Source organism: Mobula birostris, chromosome 30 (genome assembly GCF_030028105.1).
Source record: "Mobula birostris isolate sMobBir1 chromosome 30, sMobBir1.hap1, whole genome shotgun sequence".
In the NCBI taxonomy this organism is placed as follows: Eukaryota; Metazoa; Chordata; class Chondrichthyes; order Myliobatiformes; family Myliobatidae; genus Mobula; species Mobula birostris.
In genome coordinates, this window is record NC_092399.1 from 32820382 (window position 1) to 32833660 (window position 13279).

At 43.2% G+C, this 13279-nt stretch overlaps 1 protein-coding gene across 1 annotated transcript in view; it reads right to left on the reverse strand.

The window, feature by feature from the left end:
• nipal3 (NIPA like domain containing 3) overlaps nucleotides 1-13279 on the reverse strand; it is a 55535-nt gene that overhangs the window by 19857 nt on the left and 22399 nt on the right. Inside the window, exons 5-7 of the mRNA XM_072246977.1 lie at nucleotides 12146-12291; nucleotides 11196-11292; nucleotides 761-896 (exon numbers count right to left, since the gene is read on the reverse strand). Of these exons, the coding sequence (XP_072103078.1) occupies nucleotides 761-896; nucleotides 11196-11292; nucleotides 12146-12291 (379 nt within the window). The remainder of the gene's footprint in view (nucleotides 1-760; nucleotides 897-11195; nucleotides 11293-12145; nucleotides 12292-13279) is intronic.

Consider the following 13279-nt stretch of genomic DNA (forward strand, 5'->3'; position numbering starts at 1 on the left):
GGGACTCAGTACGCAGCCCTGAGGGGCTCCTGTGTGAGTCAGAGGGGTGGAGGTGAGGGAGCCCACTCTTACAACCTGCTGGTGATCTGACAGGAAGTCCAGGATCCAGCTGCACAAGGCAGGGTCAAGGCCAAGGTCTCTGAGCTTCTTGTCGAGCCTGGTGTTGAATGCTGAACTGTAGTCCAAGAACAGCATTCTCATTTGAGAGACAGAAGAGAACAGAAAGGGTGATCTGATGAAACGTCAACTATTCATTCCTCTCCATGGATGCTGCGTGACCTGCTGAGTTCCTCCAGCGTTTTGTGTGTGTTGCTCTGAATCTTTTGCATTTAGATAGGGTGAACATTTATGCTATGAAATTCTATGATTCTCTCATTTTCACTTGGCAGCTTTGAACAAGACTCATTAGGTTTGCAAATCAATGAGTTATAATTTTATATATATGAATTTCATTCTTGAATTAAGTCTGGCTGTTAGCAAGTCCTAGCTATAACTGAAGTAATATACTGAGAGAGTGACACTGTTTCACAAATAGAGATGCATCTTATCCATTGGGATCTGCAAAAAGGGAAGCTCTAATACACACACGAACTGACTGAATCGTCAGGTTAGTTACACAGAGAGCCTCAATCTCTTGCAGCTTAGCAAGTCTCAGACAAAAGTCAAATTACTCAGGTGGGAGCCACGTCCAGTACCCAGAGACCTCAACTCCAGAGGGTCAGAGAAACACATGCTTAAGGTCAGAGAATGATCTACTCACGTTGCTTGAAAGACTGCAGTGGCAACCATAACTACGAACATAACATAGAATATGGGGTAGACCAGCTGTACATTCCCCTGGATCGACAGGACAATCATTCCCGATACACCCTTTGCTGCAACAACAGTCACTGAACCTAAAGGGGCAAATGACACAGTATTAAATGTACAGAAACACAGCCAGTGATCCTTAATCTACTGAATTAAAGGTGAATCTTACAGCCAGAACACTTACACCACTAACATCACAGTCTACTGCAGGAACTCAGCAGCTCAAGCAGCATCTATAAGGAGGAAAGGAACGATTGAGGTTTAGGGTCGAAACCCTGCATTGGGATTGGCCTATCATATCAATACACTGCACAGAGGTGTGGCCACAGCATTGCTCCTGAAGCATCCTCTGGTTAAAGTTCATCAGTCTCTACATTCAACAACACCCCAAGTCAGGGCTTCCCAATCTTCTGATAACGTCATGGACCCCTACCATTAACTGAGAGATATGTAGACCCCAGGCTGGGAACACCCATTCTAAGTACATTCCTGTGGGGGGGGGGGGGGGAGAGAGGGTGCGGAGTGAAAGGCTGCTTTTGGATGGTAAAAGAGATAGCAAGTTAACCAGAAAAGGAAGTTCGAAGTTCCAAGTAAACTTATTAACAAAGTACATATATATCAACACATACAACCCTGAGATTCAATTTCTTGCGAGCATAATCGATAAATCCATAGAATTATAACCATAACAAGATGAAAGACCACATCAACTCGGGGGTTCAACCGGTGTGCAGAAGACAACAAACTCTGCAAATACAAAAAGAAATAATAATAATAAACAATAAATACCAAAACCATGGGAAGAAGAGTCCTTGAAAGTGAGTCCATAGGTTGTGGGAACACTTCAGTGGTGAGACAAGTGAAGTGAAGTTTGGTTCAAGAGTCTGATGGTTGAGCGGTAATAACTATTCCTGAACCGTGGTGTGGAACCTGTGGCTCCTGTACCCTCCTGCTGGTGGCAGCAGCAAGGAGAAAGCATGCCCTGGGTACTGGGGTCCTTGATGATGGATACTGCTTTTCCTGCAACAACCGTTCATGGAAATGTGCTCAATGGTGGGGAAGGGGGGCTTTACCCGTAATGGACTGGGCCGTATCCACTACTTTTTGAAGGGCTTTGGTATTTCCATAAGAGGCCATGATGCAGCCAGTCAATATACAGTGGCATGCAAAAGTTTGGGCACCCCCGGTCAAAATTTCTGTTACTGTGAATAGCTAAGCGAGTAAAAGATGAACTGATTTCCAAAAGGCATAAATTTAAAGATGTCACATTTCTTTAATATCTTGCCATTGCCCTCATAGCCCCCTGACCTAAACATCATCGAGAATCTGTGGATAGACCTCAAACGAGCAGTGCATGCAAGACGGCCCAAGACTCTCACAGAACTAGAAGCCTTTTGCACGGAAGAATGGGCAAAAATCCCCAAAACAAGAATTGACAGACTCTTAGCTGGCTACAAAAAGCGTTTACAAGCTGTGATACTTGCCAAAGGGGGTGTTACTAAGTACTGAACATGCAGGGTGCCTGAACTTTTGCTTCAGGCCCTTTTCCCTTTTTGTTATTTTGAAACTGTAAAAGATGGAAATAAAAGAAGTTTTCTTGCTTAAAATATTAAAGAAATGTGTCATCTTTAACTTTATGCCTTTTGGAATTCAGTTCATCTTTTACTCACTTAGCTATTCACAGTAACAGAGATTTTGACCAGAGGTGCCCGAACTTCTGCATGCCACTGTGCTCTCCACTACACATCTACAGAAGTTTGTCGAAGTTTCAGATGTGATGCCAAATCTTCACAAACTAAGGAAGTAAGGCACTGGCTTGCTTTCTTTGTAATTGCACTTAAGTGCTGGGTCCTCTGAAATAATAACACTGGGGAATTCCAAGTTGCTGACCTTCTCCATCTCTGATCCTCCGAAGACGACTGGCTCATGGACCCTTGGTCAGCTCCTTGGTCTTGCCGACATTGATTAAGAGGTTGTTGTTATGGCACCAGTCAGCCAGATTTTCAATCTCCCTGTTATATGCTGATTCATCACCACCTTTGATTCAGCCTACGACAGTGGTGTTGTAGTAAACTTGAAAATGGCATTGGAGCTGTGCTTAGCCACACAGACATGTGTAAAGCGAGTAGAGCGAGGGGCTAGGCACATAGCTGTGAAGTGTACCTGTGCTGAAGAGATCGTGGAGGAGATGTTGTAGCCAAACCAAACTGACTAGGGTCTGCAAGTGATGAAATCCAGAATCCTATTGCACAAGGAGGTTTTGAAGCCAAAGTCTTGGAACTTATTGATTAGTTTTGAGAGGATGATGGTATTGAATGCAGAGCTGTAGTTGATAAAGAGCATCCAAATGTATGCATCTTTCTTGTCCGGATGTTCCAGGGTTGAGTGAAGAGCCAATGAGATGGCATCTGCTGTGTATCTGTTGCTCCGGTAGGCAAACTGGAGTGGATCCAAGTCACTTATCAGGCAGGAGTTGATATGTTTCATCACCAAGCTCTCAAACACTTCATCACTGTGGATGTAAGTGCTACTGGGCGATAGTCATTGAGGCAGGTCACCATGTCTTCTTAGACTCTGGTATAATTGAAGCCTGCTTGAAGCAGGTGGGTACCTCAGACTGCCGAAGCGAGCAGTTAAAGATCTCAGGGAACACTCCAGCCAGTTGATATGCCCTTGGTCAGGTACCTCACATGGACGGATGATTTTTGTGGGTTCACCCTCCTGAAGACAGTTCGTACATCAGCCGCAGAAGCTGAAATCGCAGGATCATTGGGGGCTGTAGGAATTTGTGATGGTTGCTCCATGTTTTACGGTCAAAGTGACCATAGTAGGCATTGAGCTAATCTGGAAGCAAAGCCCTGCTGACTCCTACGTCACTTGATTTAACTTTATAAGAGGTGATAGTATTCAAACCCTGCCACAACAGTCAAGTATCCTTTGTTGATTCAAGCTTAGTCCGGAATTGCCACTTCACCTGTGAGATGGCTTTCCAGAGATCGTATCTGGACTTCTTGTCGCTTTCTTAGTCACCAGACTTGAATGTGTCTGATCTGGCCCTCAGCAGACTGCGGATCTCATGGTTCATCCAAGGCTTGAGTTTGGGGAAGACTCTGAGTGATTTTGTGGGGGTCACACTTGTCTACAACTTTTAATAAAGTCATTCAGATCCAAGATGAGTCCTTGAACATGACCCAGTCCACTGACTCAAAGCAATCGCATAGGAACTCCTCTTCTTCCTGAAACCACCTCTTCATTGTCCTAACCTCTGGAGTTTTGCTCATTAGCCTCTGCCTATGGGGTAAAAGGACAGCCAATTTACCAAAATGTGGTTTAGGCTTGGAACGGTACGCATTCCTTATCTTAGTACAACATTGGTCTAGTGTGTTTGGAACTCTGGTGCTACAGGTTATATACTGATGGTCATTGGGCAGGGCTTTCTTCAAACAAGCCTGGTGAAGTTCCCCACTATGATTTGAAATGCATTGAGCTGGATTGTTTCTTGTTTGGAGACGGCATCATGCGGCATCTCAAAAGTTTGATTATAGTCTGCCGCTGGGAGGATGTAAAATACGGTCAGGATTATGGAAGAGAACCCCTTGGTAAATAGAACGGATATTTGATCGTTAGGTGTTCAAGGCTGGGGGAACACAAATTTGACAAAGCCACCACATCGGAGCACCATCAAGAGTTTATCATGGAACACACACCTCCACCTTTTGCCTCTTCCGAATCAGCAATTCAATCTGTACGGTAAATCAGGAACCTTCCATTCGATCACTGTATCTAACATGCCCGGAGGAAGCCATGTCTCACTCAGACATAGTACACAACAATCCCTTATTTCTCTCCGAACTAGCAATCATGCCCTCAGGTCCTCAATTTTGTTCCCCAGTGACTGTACGTTTGCCAACAAGATGCTGGGTAGAGGAGTCCTCATCCCTCTGCGCTTCAACCTGACTTTGAACCCCCCCCCCCCCCCCCCCCACCGCCTCACTTCCAGGCATGGCGATGAACCTACGCCCTCTTAAAGGTGCGGTATCTGCTTGGTCTGCCGAATCCTTCAAAAGATTGTGAAGTCTGTAGATCATTAAGTTGATTTAAAAATACATTGCTTAGAGGGAGATTACATGCTGCAGATTGCAGTGAGAGTAATTCGAGAGAGATCTAATTAGAAATATTGTCTACAACCTGCAGAATGTCACTGTGGTTCCCCAGCACCGTGATAAATGACAATTGTAAAACAAATGTATGACAGATGTGAATCTGTTCACCATGAGAAAGAGATTGATTACAGAAAGTGCAGAAGTGTAGTAAAAGAAAAAAAATAAGAAAGGCAAAAAGAAAAAATAACTAGCAGCAAACATAACAGGGAATCCAAACTTGTCCTGTACATTCTACAAGAAAAAGGTTGTAAAGAGATGAGGTGAGCCTGTCAAAAATGGAATCTATTCTGAAGCAAAGTTTACATTAACTGAGTACATCACATCAGTCTTTACAAGGGAAAAATGCTCCTGAAGCCCGTGCAAGATGTCATTCTAAAGGGGCTAGAAATTATTAAACGAGATACTGGAGAGACTAGCTGTACTGGAAGTGGATAATCAGTTGTCCCAGACGGTCATCCTAGGCCACTGGAAAATGCAAGAGTAAATTGCCAAGGCCCTATCATAATCTTTTCAACATCCTTAGTTTCAAGGTAGTAAACTGCAAAAGTTGCAGCATTATTCAAATACAGAGCAGACATAAACCCAATTGCAACAGACCAGTAAAATTAACCTCAGGGAAGGTTCTAGAAAACAATAATCATGGACAGAACTAGCAATCACTTAGCCAATTTTGTGCTGATTAAAAAAAGCAACATGAATGAATTAAGGGCAGTTCATGTGGAACGAACAACAGTTGTTTGATGAAGTAAAAGGGAGAGCTGATTGCAGGATTATGGATGATGCGGTAAATAAGGCACTTGATAAATTGCCACATAATAGGTACTTCATCAACACTGAAGGCCATGGAATGAAAGAGTTGTGAAAGCATGGATGGAAAACGAGTAAACAAATAGCAGCAGGGTGTCTTTTGGTTGGAATGTGCTGTGGAGTAGGAAGGGGGCAAAACCGGGACTATGGCTCAGAGTTGGCACACAGATACTGGACTCAGTAGCCACTTTATTAGGTACACCTTCTCATTAATGCTACAGGTTTGTAAATCTATCAGCCAATCATGTGGCAGCAACTTAATCCATATAAGTATGTAGACATGGTCAAGAAGTTCAGTTGTTGTTAAAACAAACATCGGGATGGGGAAGTGACTTCAAACATGGAATGATTGTTGGTGCCAGATGGGGTGGTTTGAGTATCTCAGAAACTGGGATTTTCACACACAACAGTCTCCAGAGTTTACTGAGAAAGGTGCAATCAACAAAACACATCCAGTAAGCGGCAGTTCTGTGGGTGAAAACACCTTGCTGATGAGAGAGGTCAAGGAGAATAGCCAGACTGGTTCAAGCTGACAATAACACAAATAACCACGAGTTACAATAGTGGTGTGAGGAAGATCATCTCTGAACGTCGAACCTTGAAGTGGACGTGCTATAGCAGCAGAAAACCACACCGGGTTCCACTCCTGTACCTAATAGAGCTGTCTTTAAGTGTATTTCCAAATATAAAGAATACACAAAACTTAAGAGGCACAGTGAACTGTTTGGAGATTAGCAAAAGAATTTAAGAGGACATAGGCTGGTGGAATGGGTGGGTAGTGAAATTTACTGCTGAGAATGCAGAATATCACACATTGGTACAAAGAATGAGGTGAATTAATATAAAGAATACAATTCCAAAAATGGTAGAATGGAGATCTGGGGGTAAAGGCCCATGGTTCATGAAAACAGCACAGCAGGTTGAGAAATTGATTTAAAAAAAAAGCATACAAGACACTAAGCCTTATAAAATGGCAGAGTGTGCCTACGAGTCATGAAATAATGTTCAACCATTTTAAGATACAGGTGTCCCCCGCTTTTCGAACATTCACTTTAGGAAACCTCACTGTTACGAAAGACCTACATTAGTACCCTGTTTTCGCTTTCAGAAGGTGTTTTCACTGTTACGAAGAAAGGCAGCGCGCGATAAAAAATCAGCGCACGATAAAAGGCAGCGCGCGCCCCGAGCAGCCGCTCTTCCCCGGATTCGGAACGGCATTGCTTTAACAGGTAGCATTGAGCAGCCGTTAGCAAGGTGAGTTCTAAGGTGTCGGAAAAGCCTGGAAGAGTAAGGGTGTTACACTTAGCGTAAAACTAGACAAAATTAAGCATTTCGATCGTGGTGAACGAAGCAAGGACAAAGTGAGTTTGGCTTGTGGAAGTTGACGAAGATGATGTTGAAGAGGTTTTGGCATCCCATGACCAAGAACTGATAGATGAAGAGCTGATGCAATTGGAAGAGGAAAGGATAACAATCGAAATCGAATGCAGCCGAATGCAGAAAGTGAAGCAACTGCCTGAGATTTTCCCTGCAATGATAAAGTACGACTTTAATTTTGAAAGGGTACGTAGGTTTAAGGGATATTTGCAGGATGGTTTGAGTGCTTACAAACAACTGTATGATAGAAAAATGCGCGAGGCTCAGCAGTCAAGCAAGCCTTCCACATCAGCGACAGCAGACGACGAACCTCGACCTTCGACATCGAGGCGGGCAGTCGTAGGACAAGATGAGCAGCCTGACCTGATCGACGATGAGATGATACCCCCGTGTCCCACCATCCCAACACCAAGGCTGCGGACAGATACTGTATCGATTCACGGAGAATGCAGCAGTAGCCGGAAGGCACACAGCACATCTATAAGAAAAAAGCCGAAATAAATATGCTAATTAATTAGGTGCCGCCTAGCACATAATTGTCGGCCCAGGTCAGAGGCGATGCAATTAGCAATCGTCTCTGATCTGCACCAACATTTACGTGCCGGGCAGCACCTAATTAATTAGCATGTTTATTTCAGCTTTTTTCTTAAAGATGTGCTGTGCGCCTCCCAGCTACTGCTTCGTTCTTCGCGTAATGTATCGGGTCGGCGGCCCGGAGGGTGGGGGCTACTGCACCACCCAGCCTGCGACGACTCAGCCTAACACACCATCATCAGTGTGCTCGGCGCTGTTTTCCCAATTCCAGTAAGTGATACTACACTGTACATACATTATTTCAACTTTATATAGGCAGTGTATTTTTACGTGTTATTTGATAGATTTGGCAGCTTCATAGTTTAAAGGTTACTGGAGAGCGCGTTTATACCAACAGCGCTTGCGTGAGATTTTCGCTACGGAGATCTGTGCAGGCAATCGTTATAGAGAAGTACTGTATTTCTACTTTATATAGGCTGTGTATTTATCATATCATTCCTGCTTTTACTATATGTTACTGTTATTTTAGGTTTTATGTGTTATTTGGCATGATTTGGTAGGTTATTTTTGGGTCTGCAAATGCTCACAAAATTTTCCCATATAAATAAATGGTAATTGCTTCTTCGCTTTATGACATTTCGGCTTACAAACCGTTTCATAGGAACGCTCTACCTTCAGATGGCGGGGGAAAACTGTCCTGAAAAAAAAAAAAGCAAAATAAAAACAAACTGCAGGAGGAAATCAACATGCCGATCAGTATCTGTAGGGGAAAGAAAATGTCAATGTTTTGGGTCAATACACTGTATTAAAGTGTTGACAGTGTTGATGCAGGGTCTCAACCCAAAATATCAATGATTACTTTGCCCCTACAAATGCAGCTCAATATGCCAAGTTCCTTCTGTAGTTTTTTTTAAAAATCAGGATTCCAGCATCTGCATTCTCTGTTGTGGTATCATCTAGGAGAGAATGTTTGGTGAATAAAATTGGGATTAGTGTTGAATTAGTGCATATGGGAGGTTGACATTTGGGCCAAATAGCCTATTTCAGTGCTGTTTGCATCTATGACTATGAATTTCTTATTACACAAACAAGGAAGGACTGTGGCATGAGTTGGCTGTGACAGATTGTGAAATTATGTTAAAAGGTATGATAATAAACAACCAAAGCCAGCAATTAAAGAAGGCACAAAACCCTAATTATAAAAGTGTACCAACTGTGGCTACGCGGGGAAGTTATTTCAACAGGCTTATAATTTTGCCAAAAAAAGCAACAAGCTTGAGGACAGGAAAAAAAACTTAGAATTCAGCAAAGATGTAAGATAATGCATCAAAAGGGAAAGGAAAAGTAGAATATTAGACAAGTCTGAAAAGAAACCTCAGAAACCTCTATAAGTACATAATGGTTGGAGAAAGTATATTAGGAATTATAGAAATCCAGACCAACAAATACAAAATGCTGAGGAACTCAGAAGGTCAAGTAGTGTCTTTGGAGAGGAATGAACAGTGAATGTATTAAACTGAGACCTTTCATCAGGACTGGAAAGAAAGAGGGAAGAAGCCAGAATAAGAAAGAGGGCGGAGGGGAAGAGGTACAAGCTGGCGGGGAAAAAGTGAAACCAACTGAGGGGTAGAGGAGTGGGGAATGAAGTGAGAAGCTGGGAGGTGCTGGTGGAAGAGGTAAAGAGCTAAAGAAGAGGGAATCTTATAGAAGAGGAGACTGGACCATGGATGAAGGAAAGGATAGGCACCAGAGGGAGGTGATGGGCAGGTGAGGAGAAGAAAAGGGGTAAGAGGGGAGCCAGAATGGAGAGTTGAAAAAAAGAGAAAAGGAAGGGGAAAAGGAAGGGGAAAAGTTACCAGATGTTAGAGAAATTGACGTATTTTGTGCTTGCCTTCATGAAAAAGATAAGGAAAAGGTCCTGGAAATGTAGAGTGAACTGCGGCTATGGAGTGAATGAGGAGTTCAAAGGAAATGGGACTAGTAAAAAATTAGTACTAGGGAAATGAATGGGTGCGGTGGGTTGTAAATCCCCAGGACCTGATGACTGGCATCCTTATTGCAGAGAACAAAGAAATAATAAGACTGGGCAGATTCAACGTGGTTTAATAGACGGGAAATTGTTTTTACCTTAACAACTGATATGCAGTATCAGAGGCTGCTGTTTGTTGATTACAGCTTAGCGTTCAACACCATCATACCCTCAGTTCTAATCAACAAGCACCAAAACCTGGGCCTCTGTACCTCCCTCTGGGACTGGACCCTTGACTTCCTCACCGAGAGACCAGTCAGTGCAGATCAGGAATAACATCCCCTCCTCACTGACAATCAGTGCTGGCGTACCTGAAGGATGTGTGTCTAGCCCACTGCTCTACCCTCTCTCCACCCGCAATTGTGTGGCTATTGCCAACAATAAATTTGCCAATGACACAACTATTATTGGCAGATCCAGATGGTGACAAGGAGCCGCACAGAGTGAGATCGATCAGCTGGCCGAGAGATGTCAGTAAGGCCAAGGAACTGACTGTGGACTTCAGGAAGGGGAATTCGAGGGAACGCACATCAGTCCTTACCGGGGGATGAGAAGTAGAAAGGGTGAGCAGTTTCACCCTGGGTAAAACATCTCTGAAGATCTATCCTGGGCCCAACACTTCGATGCAATCACAAAGACAACAAGACTACAGCTATATTTAATTGGAAGCTTGAGGTGACTTGATACAGTACATCAAAGACTCTCACAAATTTCTACTGTGGAGAGTATTCTAACTAGTTGCATTGCTGTCTGGTATGGCGATACGACTGAAAAGGATCAGAAAAACTGCAGAAAGTTGCAAACTCAACCAGCTCCATAATGGCCACTAATCTCCCCAGAACCAAGGACACTTTCAGAAGGCGATGCCTCAAAAAGGGGCATTATTAAGGATCCCCGTCAGCCAACAGCTGGAGTGTAGACAGCCTTCACCAGTGCCTGTTCTTTCCTGGGAGAATAGGTTAAGCAACAGTGCCCTTGCTCTCCTGCATCAGAAGAATAACAGGAGCTTTCTTTAGCGCAGATTGACAGCTGCTTTCTTTAGCTTGAGTATCTAGAAGCAAGGGTCATGCCTAAACTTTTACAGTGGTGCTGAGTAACAACCATATAACCAGACAGACATGAAGGGTCAGAATAATAATCAGGCTGGGGATACTGAGGGGCAGCATAACCATCAGTCTCAGGATGTTATGAGAGACACCAGTCACACCAAAAATGCTTTAATAGATATTGCCAAGATCAGTAACACTGATGCTAATGTCATTTTGACAAACAGAGGGAGTGAGTAATGACTCAGACACCAACAGACTAAGTAACAATCATAGTAAGGAAGCAATGTTGGAATCTGTCTTCAACCCATTCTAATCACTAATTAGAACCACAGAATTTTTTCCGTGTACAGACTTGGGCTGCACAACCAAAGTGATGCCCTGAACTTCCAGACGTGCATCGTGAACTGAAGCTGATCCGTTACTCACCTAGCAGGGCTTCCAGTAGAAGAATGACAACAAGATAGGCCATCTTGCGTATTTTGTAGAAATATAGGAGAAGGCAGAACAGGACAATCATCACCAGCTGGAAGACAGAAGGAAGCCAATAGGAAATGCTGAATTATGACATTTCAACAACAGATTTGGCAATACACTGTTCAATCTGACAAAAACAAACAGTAATACAGACCTTTGCTTTTTCTCGAGAGCACATGCACTCTCTGTCCCTTTGCTACACCCTACCCTCCTTCCCCATGCTCTCATTCACTCTTAATTCAAACTCACTCAGCTCTCCCCACCTCCCCTCTCATGGATCATTACAGCATTCTGTAAAACCTTCTTTAAGAAGGTCAATTTCGTCACTGACACCTTTTTAAAGTCTTCATATCCTCCCTAAATTGCAGTGTCCTGATTGGTGGACAAACCAGTTTCATAAAGTCTCAATAAAATGACCTTGTTTTTGTGTGCTATGCCCTTATTTACTTTTTTAAAATCACTATCTCGATCTGCCCTACCAGCTTCAAAGTTTTGTGTGCATGTACATCTCATTCATTCTTTTGATCTCTGTTGACCTCCACCCTCCTAATATTTGTTTGAAACTTACAATATGCGACCCTATGACTACAAAAACTAATTTTCCTTTCATAATAAGCTGAGTCTATTCTCACGTTCTCCCCTTTTCCCTCTTATTTTGTTCATTTTCTCTCTGATCTTCCTAGATTCAGTCTGATTCTCTCTCCAAGCTAACATCAGCTAGACACTCTCCTTTTGCTGTTTCACCTTCCTTTCAATGTCAGCTGTCATTTGTGCCCAATCATCTTTTATTTTATAGACCGCCTCTTCCTCTCACTCTCTATGTCGTTCTTCTCTCCCCACACCACTCTCTTTTCCACTTTACATTTCACCTTGTTCCCAGCTTGGTCTTACCCAGTCCTTACCAGATACAGCAGGAAGGGCCAACCCAGCAAGTGAGAAACAACATTCCTCCCAGTAAGCTTCTCATGAGCGTTTGGTCCAAATGTAACCAGGAGGTAGATTCCAACCACTGTGAACCCACAACCAAGGAATGATAATATGTAACTTCCTGCAGGACAAACAGAAGAACAAATACGTGAGCTACATAGAGATGCTCTACTCAGGCTACAAACCTCACCCAAATTACTCAGGATCAAAAACAAAAACAAAAGATGGAAGTACTCAGCAGATCAGGCAACATCCAAGATCCATGACAGAAACAGAACTGTTGTATCGATTACAATTGGAAAAATTAAAATGTTAAGTTGCAGGAAGGGTTTGGGTGGAGGAGACAGAGAGACATTGAGAGAATGCCTGTGACAAGTACAGACTGATGAAGGATCTTGGCACAAAACATTGATTCTGTTTACTCATTTCCATGGATGCTGCCTGGCTTGCAAAGTTCCTCCAGCATTTTGTGTGTTTTACTTGGAAGATAACATGTTGCTTGTCAAGCCTACATTGGGAACTGTTGAAGCAATGCATGAAGCTGTCAGAATAATCTGGATGAAGTGGAGAATTAATGCCACAGACAGCAGGAAGCTCAGGGCCATCTTGGAAACTGAACGGAGGAACTCTACAAAACATTTACCCAATATGCAATAATCATTGAGAGCACCAAATTGGAAGAAATGTGAATGAATTGATGCTTCACTTGGAAGAGCTGTTTGAATCCCTGTGGGGAAACAGAAGTTCAGGTGGGAGCCTGGCCAACTACAGGAAGCAGGGTCAGAGAAGGCTTTGCTTATTTTAAAGTTGTCCATCTCCTCCCTCCCTGCTTCTGTATGTACTCTATTCCAGTCTTCCAGTTTCTCAGAGCCCAATATACTTGATCTGATACATAATAAGGACAAGAGAAATGGGAACAGGTGTCAGCCATCTGGTCCGTCGATCCTGCTCCGCCATTCAATAAGATCATGTCTGATCTGACCACGGACTCATCTCCACCTACCTGCCTTTTCCCCGTAACCCTTAATTACTCTACTATGCAAAAATCTAATGGCAAGAATTTACAATGTCCTCCTTTTTCAAACGTGGCTTTCCCTCTACCATTGACA